At 47.3% G+C, this 17678-nt stretch overlaps 1 protein-coding gene across 1 annotated transcript in view; it reads left to right on the top strand.

The window, feature by feature from the left end:
• LTN1 (listerin E3 ubiquitin protein ligase 1) overlaps positions 1–17678 on the top strand; it is a 745678-nt gene that overhangs the window by 594953 nt on the left and 133047 nt on the right. The window contains exon 24 of the mRNA XM_029579179.1: positions 7144–7315. Coding sequence (XP_029435039.1) covers positions 7144–7315 — 172 coding nt within the window. The remainder of the gene's footprint in view (positions 1–7143; positions 7316–17678) is intronic.

Raw genomic sequence — 17678 nt, forward strand, 5'->3', positions numbered from 1 at the left:
ACCCAACCTTGCAAGTTTGTGAAAATAAAACTTCTTGTGGTCACAGACTAATCATTCCCAAAAGGGAAATTGTCTTGTTTCTTACAACCTCAACCAGGATCATCAGCAAGAAGTAATACGTGAAGGAGATGGTTGTGCATGACATCGTGATTCAGATAAGTCACAAATTTCTCTGAATTAAACATGTTAAGGATTTTTTCTAAAGCTCTTTAATTATTGAGGAGTAAATTGAAGTCTATTTTGGTTGATACTTTCAGTATTTTTATTTATTTAGTGATTTTTATATACCGCGGCACGTAAAAAGATACATCACCTCGGTTTACAATAAATTAGCAACAGGCTTTACAGACAGTAAACAATAAAAACAGCAACAGGCTTTACATAAATAACGGATTTCAGGGGTACATAATATAACTCATTTAACTATTAAGAACAAATGCATATCATTTACAATCCAGTCACAAATATTGAACATAGGGTGAGCGGGTGTAAAGGGAGAACGGAGAAGTTAGCAGATTGCAACAAAAATAGGGGAGAGGAAAAGTAACAGGGAGGTAGTGTAAGTAAACAAGAAAACGGCATTTCAGATTAATCGGTGATCATTGCGTGAAAGCTTGTTCGAACAACCAGGTTTTGAGGTTTTGTTTGAAAATCTTATGGCAGGTTTCGAGACGCAAGTCCATGGGCATTTTGTTCCAGATGTTGATTCCAGCTATGGAGGAGGAACGGTCTCTTGTGGTAACGTGTTTGATGTAATTGCAAATAACCACATTTATAATATTTTGATCTTTGGATCCAATGCTGAGTGATGAACTGACAAGCAGTTTTTTTTACAAAAAAACCATAGAAAAAGAAAAAATAATTTTCCTAGCGTGTAGCCAGATGGACTCAGAACAAGTGGGCATAGTGTGCTCGTGCTAGCAGTTGGAGACAGATCTAACGTCAGCACGGGTACATATACCCCCACAGGAAGTGAGGCAATTCAGTAATTTCCGTCTCCAAAGCAGTTTGGAGAGCCTGCACGCTCGCTGAGCGTGTTTTCCAATACTACTTTCTATATTCTACTTACCAAATTTCTACAGACGAGCCCCGCACTCCTGCGGTGATACCCTCGGGTCCCTCCCCCAGTTGAGTTTCCCGGGATGATTTCCGCGATCCCTCGAAGGTCTACGCCTCGGTCCGGTGGCCGAATCGTGGCAGGGATCTAGCCCCCGAACGAGAAGGGCTTGGGCCTGGCTGAGAGGCGCCTCGGTCCCGGCGTGGACCTAGAGGCAGCGGGTGCATTTCCTCAAGCACGGCGGTGAAGGTATTTCCCCTCTCCCCCCGCAGCCGGAGACCGCCCGGATTCCAGCCAGGAAGCGCCGAGGATCAGGTAAGGCGTACATCTCTTACTTTTGGTCTCCGAGGGACGAGGATCGGCGGCGTTGCCTGTATGCGGCACGCCGTGGAGGTCGCCATTTTGTCGGCCTTGTTCAGGTATTGAGCGCCCATGATAGGCGCCTGTATATTATTGAGCGCATATTGCTGACCGCATATTATTGAGCGCGTATTGTATATCATTGAGCGCATATTGCTGACCGCATATTATGGAGCGCATATTGTATATCATTGAGCATATATTGTATATCATTGAGCGTATATTGCTGACCGCATATTATTGAGCGCGTATTGTATATTGTTGAGCGCATATTGCTGCCCGCATATTATTGGGCGCATATTGTTCAGCGCATATTATTATTGAGCAATATTATTGGCGGCATAAGCGCCGGAGCCCTGCATTCGCAAGCCGCGATGGAACATTTGAACGCGCCGGCGTCTCCTGTGGCGGCGCCTCCTGATTCCGGCGTGAAAGCTCTCGGCCTCTGCTCAGCATGCCAGCTTAGAGCCACGCAGAGCGAGGAGCCAGACTCCCTTTGTGCCCAATGTGAGGAGGCAGTGGGAGCCTCGGGCCAGGACCAGTCTCAACCAAGGTTTGCCGACAGTTCCTCAGGGGCCACCCCGGATCTAGCGGGCAGTCTCGAACAACCTGGGATCCCGACGGCTAGAGACCGCTTCCATTTCCTGGGTGGATCTCTTTAAGGGGATCCATGCCTTTGTACAGATGCAGTCAGCTTCCCGTCCAGGCCCTGCTGCTGCTCCAGCTGATCCTGCCCCTGGACCTTCGCGCCCTTATCGTGGGCACCCGCCTCCGGGCAGTCCGGCTCATGCGGACCCTGATGTCTCGGAGGACGAGTCCGAACCCCCCGAGGAGGGGGAACTTCCCTCGGGGATCGAGCCATATCAAACCATGAGGCGGTTCTTTCCCAAGGAAGATCTCTCTGACCTGGTTTCTCAGTGCCTGACTGAGTTGGCTATTACAGGCCCCAGCACTACGGTGCCATCTACGCAGAACCCCCTGCTGGAAGGTCTTCGTCCTACAGCCTGCCATTTTCCCTTCCTGCAAGCAGCACAACAACTGATAGATTTGGAGTGGAATGCGCCAGCGGCTTCATTCAAAGGGGGTCGGTACTGACGGGCATGTACCCCTTGGACCCGGCAATCAAGGATATGCTGGCGTGCCCTCAGGTAGATGCCTTGGTTAGCGCTGTGGTCAAGCGCACTACCATTCTAGTTGAGGGGGGGGCGGCCCTCAAGGAGCCTCATGATCGGCGACTGGACGCCATCCTGAAACAAACCTTTGAGGTGGCAGCTCTATCTTTGCGGATCTCAACCTGCTGCACAGTGGTGATGCGTTCCTGTTTGTCACAGGTCAGGAACAATGCTCCGGCAGCGGACATGGAGTCAGCTCTCTCATTCCTCACGGATGCCGCATCCGACCTAGTCCGTACGACAGCCAAGGGGGTCTCATCCTCCATAGCAGCCAGGAGGCAGCTCTGGATACGGAATTGATCAGCCGATGCTCCTTCGAAGACACGCCTCACCAGAATGCCCTTTAGGGGTTCTCTCCTGTTCGGCAGCGACCTTGATAAACTGGCCAGCACATGGGGCGCCTCTCCAGTACCTCGACTGCCGGAAGACCGGTTCAAAAGGAACCAGCGCGCCTTTCTGAGGCCCCCCAGAGGTAGAAGCTCCCAACGCTTCACTCCCTATAGGAGTCGCTACCAGGCACCTCGTCCTCAGGCCAGGAACCAGGCCTTTCGGACCAAGCAGCACGAGGGGAGCCGGTTCGGGTTCAGGGCCCGGCCGCACCTCCCAATGAGAATCAGCCGATCCATCCGGGGGACGGAGCCATAGGGGGCAGGTTAACCCTCTTCTACCCCAAATGGGTCGAGATTACGTCGGACCAGTGAGTCCTCGCCATCATCCGAGAGGGGTATTATCTGGACTTCCATCATATCCCTCCGGACAGGTTTGTGGAATCCCCGTGTCCAATCCACAAGAAGGCAGCATTGGAAGCTACCCTGGCGAGGCTCCTGTCCTTGAAAGCCATAATCCCAGTACCTGCATGGGAAATGGATTCTGGGCATTATTCCATTTATTTCATGGTACCCAAGAAAGAGGGCACTTTCCGGCCCGTATTGGACCTCAAGTCAGTCAACCGATACTTAAGGCTCCCGAGGTTTCGCATGGAAACTCTGCGCTCAGTCAAGACCGCAGTACAGCCAGGAGAATTCCTCACGGCTTTAGACTTGTCAGAAGCATACCTGCATATCCCGATCCATCGGGATCATCAGCGCTACCTACGCTTCAAGGTTCTGGGACGACACTTTCAATTCCGGGCTTTGCCCTTCAGGTTAGCCACGGCGCCGCGGACCTTCACCAAGGTGATCGTAGTGGTAGCAGCGGCGCTCAGACAGGAAGGAATCCTTGTCCATCCTTACCTAGACGATTGGCTGATCAGGGTGAAATCACGAGAGGAGAGCCATCAGGCAACCAACAGAGTGATCGCCCTTCTGGAAAGCCTGGGATGGGTAGTCAACCTAAACAAGAGTTGCCTACAGCCTTCCCAATCACTGGAATACCTGGGAGTCCAGTTTGACACCCAGACAGACAAAGTCAGTCTCACTACCAAGAGAAGCTTAAAACTTCAGACGCATCTACGGTCCTTGATGGGAGCCAGCCGGCCCATAGCTTGGAATTATCTGCAGGTTCTCGGTCTCATGGCATCCACCCTGGAAGTGGTACCCTGGGCGAGAGCCCATATGAGACCTCTACAACGCTCCCTGCTCTCTCGATGGAGCCCCCGCTTCCGGAATTACTCCGTGCATCTACCTCTACCAGCCGGAGTGCGGACCCAGCTACGGTGGTGGTTGCAGGCCAACCACACGAGCAGGGGATAGAAGATGTCCTCCCTCATGTGGATTCTGCTCACCACAGATGCCAGCCTGAGCGGATGGGGAGCACACTGCGAAGAACTCACCGCCCAAGGGCAGTGGAACAGAGAAGAGTCAGGGTGGACAAGGCAGTCAGAGTGATGTCCGACAACGCCACCACGGTGGCTTACATCAACCGTCAGGGCGGAACCAGAAGCCGACAGGTGTCCCTAGAGATAGCCCCGCTGATGGCTTGGGCAGAGGCGAATCTCCAGGACATCTCCGCCGTCCACAATGCCGGAAGGGACAACACCACGGCAGACTTCCTCAGCAGGGAAAGCCTAAATCCGGGAGAATGGCAGCTGTCCCCCACAGCCTTCCAGATGATTGTGGATCAGTGGGGGATTCCGGACATGGACCTACTTGCGGACAGGTCCAATGCTCAAGTACCCAGATACTTCAGCCGCAAGCGAGAACCGTTCTCTCACGGGATCGACGCCCTGGTTCAGCCATGGCCTCCAGGGACCCTGCTATACGCTTTTCCTTCGTGGCCCCTGCTGGGCACCCTTATACACAAGATTCAGAAGCACAAGGGCCTAGTTCTTCTAGTGGCACCAGACTGGCCAAGAAGACCCTGGTACGCGGACATGAGAAGACTACTGGCAGGGGAGCCCCTTCCCCTGCCTCCTCTCAGGGACCTGCTACGTCAGGGTCCCATCCTCCACGAGGATCCGGCTCAATTCTCTCTTATGGTCTGGCCATTGAGAGGGCTAGACTGAAGAAAAGAGGTTACTCGGAGCCGGTGATAGATACACTCCTCCGAGCTCGCAAGTTTTCCACAACCTTTACCTACGTAAGAATCTGGAGAGTATTTGAAGCCTGGTGCGACACTCATGGCACCAATCCACATGCGACCACAATCCCTATTGTTTTGGATTTCCTGTAGGATGGGCTTCAGAAGGGTCTCTCCCTCAGCTCCATCAAGGTCCAGGTGGCTGCGCTGTCTTGCTACGGTCCCCGGAGGGATGGCAAGACCATTGCCATGCACCCAGATGTTTCCCGCTTCCTGAAAGGAGTCAAGCACATTCGTCCGCCACTGAAGTGGCCAGTGCTTCTGTGGAACCTCAACATAGTTTTGGATTTCCTTGCAGGATCCACCTTCAGACCCCTTCGGGGCCTGTCTCTCCGTTCTCTAACTTTGAAGATGGTGTTCTTGCTGGCTGTGTGTTCAGCACGCCGTATTTCGGAACTACAAGCGCTGTCCTGCCGTGATCCCTTTCTTAGAATCACTCCAGAGGCTATCCATCTTCGCACGGTTCCATCCTTCTTGCCTAAGGTAGTCTCACAATTTCACCTCAACCAGACCATATCCTTGCCAACCACGGCGGGTCTGAAGAAATCAGAAGAAGGGCGTTTGCTACGCCATCTCGACATCGGCAGATTGCTGCCCAGGTATCTGGAAATGACAGAAGCCGTACGAAAGACGGACCATCTGTTCGTCCTGCACAGCGGGAATAAACAAGGAGAAGCGGCCTCTCGGCCCACCATCGCCCGCTGGATTAAAGAAGTTATCAGAGCGGCCTATGTAGAGGCCCGGAAGTCACTGCCTCTACAAGTCAAGGCTCATTCTACCAGAGCCCAAGCAGCATCTTGGGCAGAATCTAGGATGCTGTCGCCTGCAGAAATATGTAAAGCGGCGACATGGTCCTCCCTCCATACCTTCTCCAGGTTCTACCGTCTGAATGTCCAGGCCAGGGAGGACACAGCATTTGCGAGGGCAGTCCTACGCGGTCCTCAGGCAGCCTCCCACCCAGTCCGGGAGTAGCTTTTGTACATCCCACTTGTTCTGAGTCCATCTGGCTACACGCTAGGAAATTTTGAGATTACTTACCTGATAATCTCGTTTTCCTTAGTGTAGACAGATGGACTCAGCATCCCGCCCGGCTGCCGGTATACATGGGTTTCACCGATTCAAGGTAAGCCATGTCATAAGAACTTAAGAAAATGCCATACTGGGTCAGGCCAAGGGTCCATCAAGCCCAGCATCCTGTTTCCAACAGTGGCCAATCCAGGCCATAAGATCCTGGCAAGTACCCAAAAACTAAGTCTTTTCCATGTTACCATTGCTAATGGCAGTGGCAGTGTCATTTTCTTACATAAGAGCGTCCCCTTTGCCAGGTGTCGACACCTTCCGGTTGGGAACGCTGGCGGTCTCCAGCTACTATCAATCGGTCAGGGGAATCCTGTTTCACTATTTCATTGATCGTCAGTACACATATATCTATAACAGCTTTTGCAAGGAAGATTACTGAATTGCCTCACTTCCTGTGGGGGTATATGTACCCATGCTGACGTCAGATCCGTCTCCAACTGCTAGCACGAGCACACTATGCCCACTTGTTCTGAGTCCATCTGTCTACACGAAGGAAAACGAGATTATCAGGTAAGTAATCTCTCCATTTTTGAATAATAAAATTAAAGAATTAGGTGGTTGGAGGTTTTTAAGACCTATGATTGAGACAACCTTGAAAATGCCATGTTGTTCTAACTAGAATGGGCATTGAGGTTCTGAGGTCTTTTTCCTCCTTGATACAACATCTTTTTAAACCACAAAATCAAATTGTTTGATGTGTTACATATATGTGAAGTTTTTTGATTTACTATCTTTTACCTTCACATTTACCTGTTAATATGTTGGATCATTTATGTGGTACAATGTAAAATAGTAATGCTGTGCTAACCATAAAGCATTCACAGTGGAAGTACTTCTATTATTTATTGGTTGGGTAGATGTGGGAGCTGTAGGTCACAAAGAGTCTTTGAAGAGAACCAGGATTAGGATACCATCAGGTTTTGCTGAGACTCTATATTTATTTATTTCTTCTGTCAGCTGCGGGTTCTCTATTCTCAGTACCTTCGACGATCTAAGAGTTTGAATAAACTGCTGTATCACCTGTTCAGGCTCATGCCAGAAAACCCAGCCTTTCCAGGGCAAATGGTTGAATTTTCAAGCAAGGAAACAAAAACATTCTTTACTGAAGAACTTCATGTGACTGTACAAGGTCAGTGAGATTAAAGTTTTAATATGTTGACATTAGGAAGATTTAAATACTGCTAGAGCTTAATGAAAGAGATTGAACTTTTGGAGTATTTTACTCTTTCATCTTTTCATCCTTTTTTACATCTTTTTTTTTTTAAGATTTTGATTTCTTGATCTTCACTGCATCTTATTATCTGAATAGGAAAAGATCTAACTGCTGTTACACAAAGTGTACGCCAGTACTGGAAAAAAACAATTACAGCATTTTAAAGGTTATAGTATCAGCATGGTTAGCATCTTCCCAGCGATGTTCATTGCTTAAAGGGAACATTTCAACCTTTCAGGCCGATACGGTAAAAACGCTGGAGAGCAGGTGAGGGCCCGCTCTGCCGGCGCGCACACAGGCCACTCTCCTGTGTGCGCGATTCAGTATTTTAATTTATTAAAATTAGGTTCGGCGGTAAAAAAAAGGCGCTATGGACACTATCGCGTCCCTAGCGCCTCTTTTTTCAAGGAAGCGGTGGCTGTCAGTGGGTTTGACAGCCGACGCTCAATTTTGCCGGCGTCTGTTCTCGAGCCCGCTGACAGCCAAGGGTTCGGAAACCGGACACCGGCAAAACCGAGCGTCCGGCTTTCGACCCACCAGCCGCGGGCCCATTTAAAATTTTTTTTTTTCTATTTTTTACTTTTTTAAACTTTTGGGACCTCCGACTTAATATCGCCATGATATTAAGTCGGAGGGTGCACAGAAAAGCAGTTTTTACTGCTTTTCTGTGCACTTTCCCGGTGCCCGGAAAAATTAGCGCCTACCTTTGGGTAGGCGCTAATTTCTGAAAGCAAAATGTACGGCTTGGCTGCACATTTTGTTTTCTGAATCGCGTGGGAATACCTAATAGGGCCATCAACATGCATTTGCATGTTTGCGGGCGCTATTAGGTTCGGGGGGGGGGGGGTTTGGACGCGCTATTACCCCTTACTGAATAAGGGGTAAAGGTAGCGCGTCCAAATGCCGGCTAACAGTGCACTCTGTCGGAGCGCACTGTACTGTAACGGCCTGTGTGTTAGGAATTTTTTGTCCTCCTCTTTTAAGGTTAAGTTCTGTAAAGTTTACTGACATTTAGCAGGTATGGACAGCATTTTTAGGTAGTTTTATGAAAAGGGGGAGGCTTATGTGATCACCCTATTTATATGTGTGTCATTTCCACACTAATAATGTTCCTATTTGTGCCCTATCAACACATTTTCAATGCATTTCAGAGGGGCCAGGAGTTGGACACAGATATTTTTTTCCAGATTCACATATTCTATCAATACACATACACAACTGTCATCCCATAAGCTGTTTGTTTTGTATCCTTTCTGCATCTTATAAACACCATATTTTTACCATGTGCCAGGGGGTGCAAAAGTATGACAGGTATTTTTGGGAGACATTCACATGTTCTACAAATGCATGCAATTTACACATGTGCAAATTCTGGAAAGAAGGCTCCATTAGCTCTGTGTGGAACTTCTAGTTAATCATACTATGCTTATCCTATGAATTTTGTGTTATATCTTTTTCATCGGGATTATCTGCAGTATCGGCTTTGTAAAGCTGAGGTTCATTTTCAAAGCCATTTAGCTCGATTCATGGCAAGTATTTGAATATTGAACCACTTAGGATAGATTTTAGCAAGATAAGTCATTGTCCATCTAAAATCTAGCTGGATAAAAAAAGGCTTTCTAAGTCAGAGTGAATATCTGAATAACTTAGCAAATTTTTTGTTAACATCTAACCCCTAGATTCATCAAAATGCTATAATTTCGCATGGATAACGCATGCAGTAAGAAAAAAGGGCGTGTTTATGATAATTTTATATTTACCACATCACTCACTAACATAGCGCTTCGCAGAGGTAGTGTATCGCTGAGTGAGAGAGAGCCTCTTTATAAGGCCTTCATAGTAGTCAACTATTTATATCACTATAGGAGTGTTATAATTAGTGAGGTTTGGGTGGACCCTTGGACACTGTGGCAGCAGACCACGCCCACGGGGGGGAAGTCCCGTGAGGGGCCACAGGTCAGGCTCAGCTTAGGACACACAAACACAGAGATTGATCTTTTATTAGACAATTTTATTTTTTATTTTTATTTAAAGGATTTTTTATATACCGGGGCACGTTAGCAACATCACCTCGGTTTACAGTGTAACATAACATAGCAACAAGCTTTACAATATTTTAATGACTAACAAAAATTGAACTAAAAGGGCAGGGTAAGCAGAGTATATATGGGAGAGGTTCGTATATTTTATACAAAGCAATATTAAAGAGGTCTAAGTAATAACTATATACAAGGTCTAAGTAATCACTATATACAAGAGCAAAAGGACTATAGGCAGTAAAGGCTTGGGATAGGGATATCAGGGAGGGAGGAGGTGTGAAGGGGTGGGATGAGGGGAACTGGGAAGTAGGGGGAAGCAGGGACGATACAGGTGGGTCGCTGAGGTAGATGTGTTAAGGAGAGTGTGATGTGATGAAGCCACCAGAGGTGACAGTAGTGAGCAGCAGAAGTAGCCCAGCTGGGCTAGTATCCCTCAGGCGCTGGAACAGCGACTCCTCCGGTAGCAGTGCTGTAGTGGAAAGAACTGAGAATAATGAGTACAATGGAATATGCACAGAACCCCAGGATAGGGAGAGCAGACCCTCGAGGAGCGAGAGGCTTGAAGGTAATTTACTCACACAGCGGATCCACGTAGGAGATGGCACTAGGGCTGGAACGAGGCAGGCCCTCGAGAAGCGAGTACCTGCCTCTGAGGCGAAGATGGTAGTACTCACTGGTGTTGAAGATAGCCAGTCCTTCCAGGCAGAAGAGAAGGTAGGAGCAGGCAGCAAGTCAGGGAACATGGGCCCTCGAGGAGCGAGTACCCCGTTAGCGTTAAGAGTCCAATGGAAAATTGGAGAGGCAGAGTAGCCTGGTACGAGAGCGAATCCGATCCGTAAGAATCCCCCTTGCTAACTCAGGCTAGCAAACATTGTAGGCAGCATGACGTCATCACAGGGGGATGCTCCTGAGGTTCGCGCCAAGTAGGAAATAAGAGTGAGGGCCACATGGTGCGTGCGCCCTAAGGTACCAGTGGAGCATGGCAGAAGGCAGCGCCCAAGCTGGTCTGGGGATGCCGGAAAGGACGGCAAGCAGATGCTGCGGCAGCCAGGCGTCCATCCATAGCGAAAGGAGGTGCAAAGGAAGAAAGGTAGGCGGAGTGAAGCCATCAGGAAAGGATGGTTGCAACAGTACCCCCCTTCAAAGGGCGATCTCTTCTGCAGGTACCAGGATTTGGTTTCCAAGGATGCGAGAGATGAAACTGATAGAGCATCTCTTTGTCAAGGAAATTAGCCAGAGGCTCCCAAGAATTTTCTTCGGGGCCAAAACCTTCCCATGTGAGAAGGTATTCCCAGGTTTTGCCTCATTTGCAGACATCAAGAATGGCTTCGACCTTGTGTTCTAGGTCATCTTCTGCATTGATAAGAGATGGTTCCTGAGATTTGGAAGAGAATTCACTGATGATGAGTCGTTTCAGAAGTGAAACATGAAAAGCATTATGGATGTTCAATCCAGGTGGTAACTTCAGACTGTAGGTAACATTGCCAAGACATCGAAGGAATGGAAATGGTCCAAGGTAGCGAGGAGCAAATCGAGAGGCGGGTAACTTCAGTCTAAGGTGCTTAGTGGATAGCCAGACTTTGTCACCAGGTTGAAAGACAGGCGCTTTGGAATGATGAGCGTCATAGAACCTTTTGGCTCGATCACTCGCTTTGAGTTGCATTGCTTTCATCTGAGTCCATAATTGATGGATTTCTTCAGCAGTGGAATGAGCTGCTGGGGACGTCACTGAGAGCTTCAGTGGAAGTGGCGGTGATGGGGAACGTCCATATACCACTTCAAATGGTGTTGATCCAGTTGATGTTGCTGGAAGAGAATTAATGGCGAATTCAGCCCATGGTAACAGTTCGGCACAGTTATTCTGACTGCAACTCACATAGGCCCGATTGAACTGTTTCACGGTCCTATTCATCCGTTCTGTTTGGCCTTTAGATTGAAGATGATAGGCAGATGTATAATCTAGAGAGATGTCGAAGAGTTTGCACAGGGCCTTCCAGAATCTTGCTGTGAACTGTGATCCTTGATCTGAGACTGTGCTTCGGTAGGCTATGGAGGCGAAAGATATGGATTATGAAGAGCTTCGCAAGTTCCGAGGCTGAGGGTAAGCCAGGTAGTGCCACGAAGTGGGCCATCTTGCTGAAGCGGTCGACTGTGACCCAGATGGTATTCATACCTCCAGAAAGGGGGTAGATCAACTACAAAATCAGTAGCGATATGCGTCCAGGGGTGTTCTGGAGCTGGAAGTGGTTGCAGCAATCCCCACGGTTGGCCAGAAGTAGGTTTGTGCTTGGCACAGTTGACACAAGATGCCACATAGGAGAGCGTATCTTATCCCAGGACAAGCAGGATGCTAGTCCTCACATATGGGTGACGGAGCCCTATCACGGAAAACTTTGTCAAAGTTTCTAGAAACTTTTGACTGGCATCCTGAGCCCAATGAGCATGCCCAGCATGCCATGATCCCTCGAGCCACAGGGGTCTCCCTTCAGTCTTCTTTTTTCCGCGCTGCTGTTAGCCTCGTGGTTATGTGGTAAATATTCAATACAAGAAAAGTTCAGAAATTTCGGAAAAAACCTATCCCGCCGTAGGGGTCTCCCTTTTTCTACCGTCGGTGAGTGATTTAATTTTTTTTCTGGTCGGTTCCGTTATTGTTAAACCTTGTCAGAAGGTCGTCGACGGCTGTCCAGCCTTCGTTATGGCTACCGGTTTTAAAAAGTGCCCGAATTGCTCCCGCACTATGTCCATAACAGACCCACACATCGAGTGTGTACTCTGTCTCTGCAAGAGACATGATATGTCGACGTGCCCGAGATGCGCCGAGATGATGCCGAAAGGCAGATGAGCACGCATGGAAAAGATGGAACATCTTTTCCATCTTAAACTGATGCCGTCGACTTCAACTTCGACACAAGCGTCTCCGGCTGGAGCGATTAGAAACGTCGCCCTAAAAACTAGACGTCGCCCGGATGAAGCAGGTGATCGGCCTTCACCGACCCCTTCATGGTCATCGATAAAGTCTACATCTACCATCTACCATCTTTGTGAGCGACATTGCGGACGGGATAGAAGGTAAGGTTTGTCTTTTTGCGGATGACACTAAGATCTGCAACAGAGTGGACACGCCGGAAGGAGTGGAGAGAATGAGACGGGATCTAAGGAAACTGGAAGAGTGATCGAAGATATGGCAGCTGAGATTCAATGCCAAGAAGTGCAAAGTCATGCATATGGGGAGTGGAAATCCGAATGAACTGTATTCGATGGGGGGGGAAAGGCTGATGTGCACGGAGCAGGAGAGGGACCTTGGGGTGATGGTGTCTAATGATCTGAAGTCGGCGAAACAATGCGACAAGGCGATAGCTAAAGCCAGAAGAATGCTGGGCTGCATAGAGAGAGGAATATCGAGTAAGAAAAGGGAAGTGATTATTCCCTTGTACAGATCCTTGGTGAGGCCTCACCTGGAGTACTGTGTTCAGTTCTGGAGACCGTATCTTCAAAAAGACAAAGACAAGATGGAGGCGGTACAGAGAAGGGCGACCAGGAAGGTGGAGGATCTTCATCGGATGACGTACGAGGAGAGATTGAAGAATCTAAATATGTACACCCTGGAGGAAAGGAGGAGCAGAGGTGATATGATACAGACTTTCAGATACTTGAAAGGTGTTAATGATCAAAAGACAACGACAAACCTTTTCCGTAGGAAAAAAATCAGCAGAACCAGGGGTCTCGATTTGAAGCTCCAGGGAGGAAGATTCAGAACCAATGTCAGGAAGTATTTCTTCACGGAGAGGGTGGTGGATGCCTGGAATGCCCTTCCGGAGGATGTGGTGAAGACCAGAACTGTGAAGGACTTCAAAGGGGCGTGGGATAAACACTGTGGATCCATAAAGTCAAGAGGCTGCCAATGAAGAGTGGGTGACTCGCCAGAATGATGGCTACTGCCTGGAGTCAATACCCTTATTAAATAAACATACACATGCTTACTGTGACTCCAACATCGCTCTAAGCTTCAACAGCAAGAGGAAATGTGGAAAAAAGGATTTGCACTCACAAAGAGGGGAGTAGCTGGCTTGTTACGGCGGTTACTACCCCAAATCAAATAAGCCTGATACTTCACTTTCAATGCATATACAGCATAGTTCTCTGATTCAACGGCAGGGGAGTAGAAAAACTGATACTTCACACATCCAGCAGAGCTCTCTGCTTCAACGGCAGGGGAGAAGAAAAGAGGGTTCGCACTCACAAAGCGGGGAGTAGCTGGCTTGTTATGGCGGTTACTACCCCAAATCAAATAAGCCTGATACTTCACTTTTAATGCACATCCAGCATGGCTCTCTGCTTTAACAGCATGGGAGAAGACTGATACTTCACGCATATCCAGCATAGCTCCCTGCTTCAACAGCAGGGGAGAAGAAAAACAACCAATAAGGGCTGTATAACATAGTCTGGGTAAAACAAATAAGCATGGGTGTAGCTTGCTTATTGCGGCGGCTACTACCCCTAACGAATCAAGCTAGATATTTCACTTGGATGCAGCTCCATCACTGCTCTCTACATTAAAGGTGGGGGTGGAAGGGAAATAGAACCAAGAGCTAAGAGAAACAGATAAGTATGAGAGAAAAAATGTGTGAAGCTTGCTGGGCAGACTGGATGGGCCATTTGGTCTTCTTCTGCCGTCATTTCTATGTTTCTATGAAAAAGGCGTCGAACATCGACAGAAACACCATCATCGACACCGGAGGCCTCAGGATCCGGAATTGGACCCGATAACCGGAGTTCCCTTGACAATTATCGAACCAACTCCGAAGAAACCTCGGAGAGAGGAGCCTCTGCATCCTTCGAGGCCTTCGACTCCTAGGCGATCCCCACTGATATCGGTGCCGGGAACTGTACCTCCACAGGGACCTGTGGAGATACCGGTATCGCCTTCACTGCCTTCCCCTATAGCTGCTCTGGTTTCACCAGCTATAAGGGTGGAACTGGATGGTTATATCCACCAGGCAGTTCGAGACGCACTCTGAGACATGCCTTCAATGCCAGCACCGATGACGGTTCCACCTTCGAAGCCAGTTCCATCGCCGACATTAGTTCCACCCCTGTCAAAGAGATAGCTGATACTGTCCCTTTTCAGCTAGTATCCGAAGAAGATACTAGACAGAAAACTCTGGAAGTATTGCAGTTTGTGGATCCACCTAAAGAGGTACTGGCAATACCAGTTCACGAAGTTCTTGTGGACTTGCTACACAGGCTATGGGAGCATCCCTGCACCAAACCACCTGTAAATAAATGGACTGATGCTACCTATCTGGTCTAGCATATTCCTGGCTTCCAGAAAACACAACTACCTCACGAATCGGTAAGAGCATAAGAACATGCCATGCTGGGTCAGACAAAGGGTCCATCAAGCCCAGCATCCTGTTTCCAACAGAGGCCAAACCAGGCCACAAGAACCTGGCAATTACCCAAACACTAAGAAGATCCCATGCTACTGATGCCATTAATAGCAGTGGCTATTCCCTAAGTAAACTTGATTAATAGCAGTTAATGTACTTCTCCTCCAAGAACTTATCCAAACCTTTTTTGAACCCAGCTACACTAACTGCACTAACCACATTCTCTGGCAACAAATTCCAGAGCTTTATTGTGCATTGAGTGAAAAAGATCACTTTTTCTTTTTTCCTGTGTTCTACTCTCCTTTCTCTTTGTTGTAAGCTTGTTTAAATAACCATGTTTTTAAATGTTTTCTGAAGGTTTTGGTGTCTCTTTGTAAGCGGATCTCGACAGGCAAGGAGTTCCATAGCATAGGACCTGCTAAGGAAAGCTCTCTTTCCCTTACTTGGGTTAGTTTAGCTGTTTTAATTGAGGGGATGGTCAGTAAGGCTTTATTTGCTGATCTCAGGTTTCTGTTAGGTACGTGTACGCAGAGGGCTGTATTCAGCCATTCAGCTTTTTCATTATGTATTAATTTATGTATGGTACATAGGGTTTTGTAATGTATTCTTTGCTCGATGGGTAACCAGTGTAATTCCATTAGGGTTTCAGTGATGTGGTCTCTCTTACTTTTACCAGTCAGAATTCTAGCAGCTGTGTTCTGCATTATTTGGAGTGGTCTAATCGTTGTGTATGGTAATCCAAGTAGGAGGGCATTACAGTAATCAGTGCTAGCGAAAATTAGAGCTTGTAACACTGAACGGAAGTTATTTGTTGTAAGTAGAGGTTTTAGTCTTCTAAGGGTCATGAGTTTGGCGATATGTGTTGTTTTAGGTTAAGTTCTGTGTCAGTTATCACTCTGAGGTTTCTTATTTTCTCTGCTAATTCAATTTTTTGGTTGTTTTTGAGTATGATAGGGTTTTGGATGATTTCAATGTTTTTCTGTTCCAAGAGTAGGAATTCTGTTTTCTCTATGTTAATAACTAATTCCATCTGGTTTAGTAATTGTTTGATGATATCCAGATACATGTTTGCTATGTTCAGTGTCTTTTCAATTGTGTCAATAATGGGTAAGATTAGTTGAATATCATCAGCATAAACGTAGTGTGAGATGTTTAGACCAGCTAGTAGGTGACATAGTGGTAGTAAGTATATGTTAAATAGGGTGGCCGATAAGGCTGATCCCTGTGAGACTCCTGTTTGAAGGTTTATTTTCTTTGTCATTACGTCTTTTATCTGTACTTGGTAGTATCTGTCGTTTAGGTATGATTGGAACCATTTGATTGTTTTGTTACTTAATCCTATTTCTTCTAATCTATTTAGTAGGATGTTATGATTTACAGTATCAAATGCTGCTGATAGGTCAAGCATCATTAAGATGTAGCTGGGTAAGAATCCCCCCTTGCTAACTCAAAGGCTAGCAAACAACATAGGCTTTAAATATCCGGGCAGCGTGAGGTCATCACAGGGGGACGCCCCTGAGGTTCGCACCAAGTAGGAAATAAGAGTGAGGGCCGCACAGCGCGTGCACCCTAAGGTACCAGCGGATCATGGCGGAAGGCAGCACCCAAGCCGGTCCGGGCACGCTGGAGAGGACGGCAAGCAGACGCCGCGGCAGCCAGGCGTCCATCCATAGTGAGAGGAGGTGCAAAGAAAGAAAGGTAGGTGGAGTGAAGCTTTCGGGAAGGGATGGTTGCAACAAGGAGGGCCAGCTAATAACTTGAGATGAGGTTTTGGTGGTGGTTCAGGATTTTGGGGCCAGTTTGACATGCAGAGTGAGATGTACGAACAGCACAGTACACCTCAGTGAAGATTTGAAGTCATTTGGAGTGAGAAAAGTCTCACAAAGAAGAGATTTCTACAATGTTCTTTTGCCCTAGCTTGATGGACTCTCTAACAGGGTACTATCGCATGGTACGATATTGCCCCTCATTTTTATTAATTCCACCCAAACCCTTCCCCCAATCCCACCCCTTCAAAAAACTTGCATTTGTGCCATGCATTACATAACTATCGCATGCGTTATGGCATTATCGCATTTTGATGAATGACCCTATTAGTTAGGTGAATAATTTTAGACCTGCTTTAGAGCAGCTCTAAAGTTTTATCTGGCCTTGAGAGGCCAGATAACTTGCTACTAAACCGGATATCTTCAAAAATATCTGGTTAAGTGGCACTGTAAAACAAAAGATGTTTTTTGTGGGCCTGTGGCCCAGTTCCCAACCTTCTCCCTAATATGTTTTAACTCTGTCTTTACTGAGAAGGATGTCTGGGCCATGCCAACACTGAAAACATTTTTTGATGGTGATGACTGAGCGACTAGATGGAAACACTGTGAAACTGAATGACGTAATAACTCAGATTGACAGACTAAAGAACATTAAATCACTGGGACTGGATGGTTTGCATCCCAGAGTTCCGAAGGAACTAAAAAATGAAATTGCAGATTGGGTCTAGTGATTTATAATCTATCATTCAAAACAGCCACTGTACTAGAGGACTGAAGGGTGGCCAATTTATATTTATTTATTTATTTATTTATTTATTTTGATTTCTTGTATACAGACGTTCCTGTATAGAATACAGATTACACTGGTTTACATTAAACACAGAACAGTCGCTTGGTGGAGATACAAGGAACAGTTACAATTACAATTTAAACCAATGTGATGCCAGTTCACATGGACTGGATTCAGGACCCATGATTGCAGGGTTCCAGAAAAAGCTCTGGTACATGGCTTCTGGCCCAAGACTGTCACTGCAATAACTAGACTAAATGTAAAGTAGAAGGGGATATTAAAAAAAAAAATATG

The sequence above is a fragment of the Rhinatrema bivittatum genome, chromosome 15 (assembly GCF_901001135.1).
Source record: "Rhinatrema bivittatum chromosome 15, aRhiBiv1.1, whole genome shotgun sequence".
NCBI lineage: Eukaryota > Metazoa > Chordata > Amphibia > Gymnophiona > Rhinatrematidae > Rhinatrema > Rhinatrema bivittatum.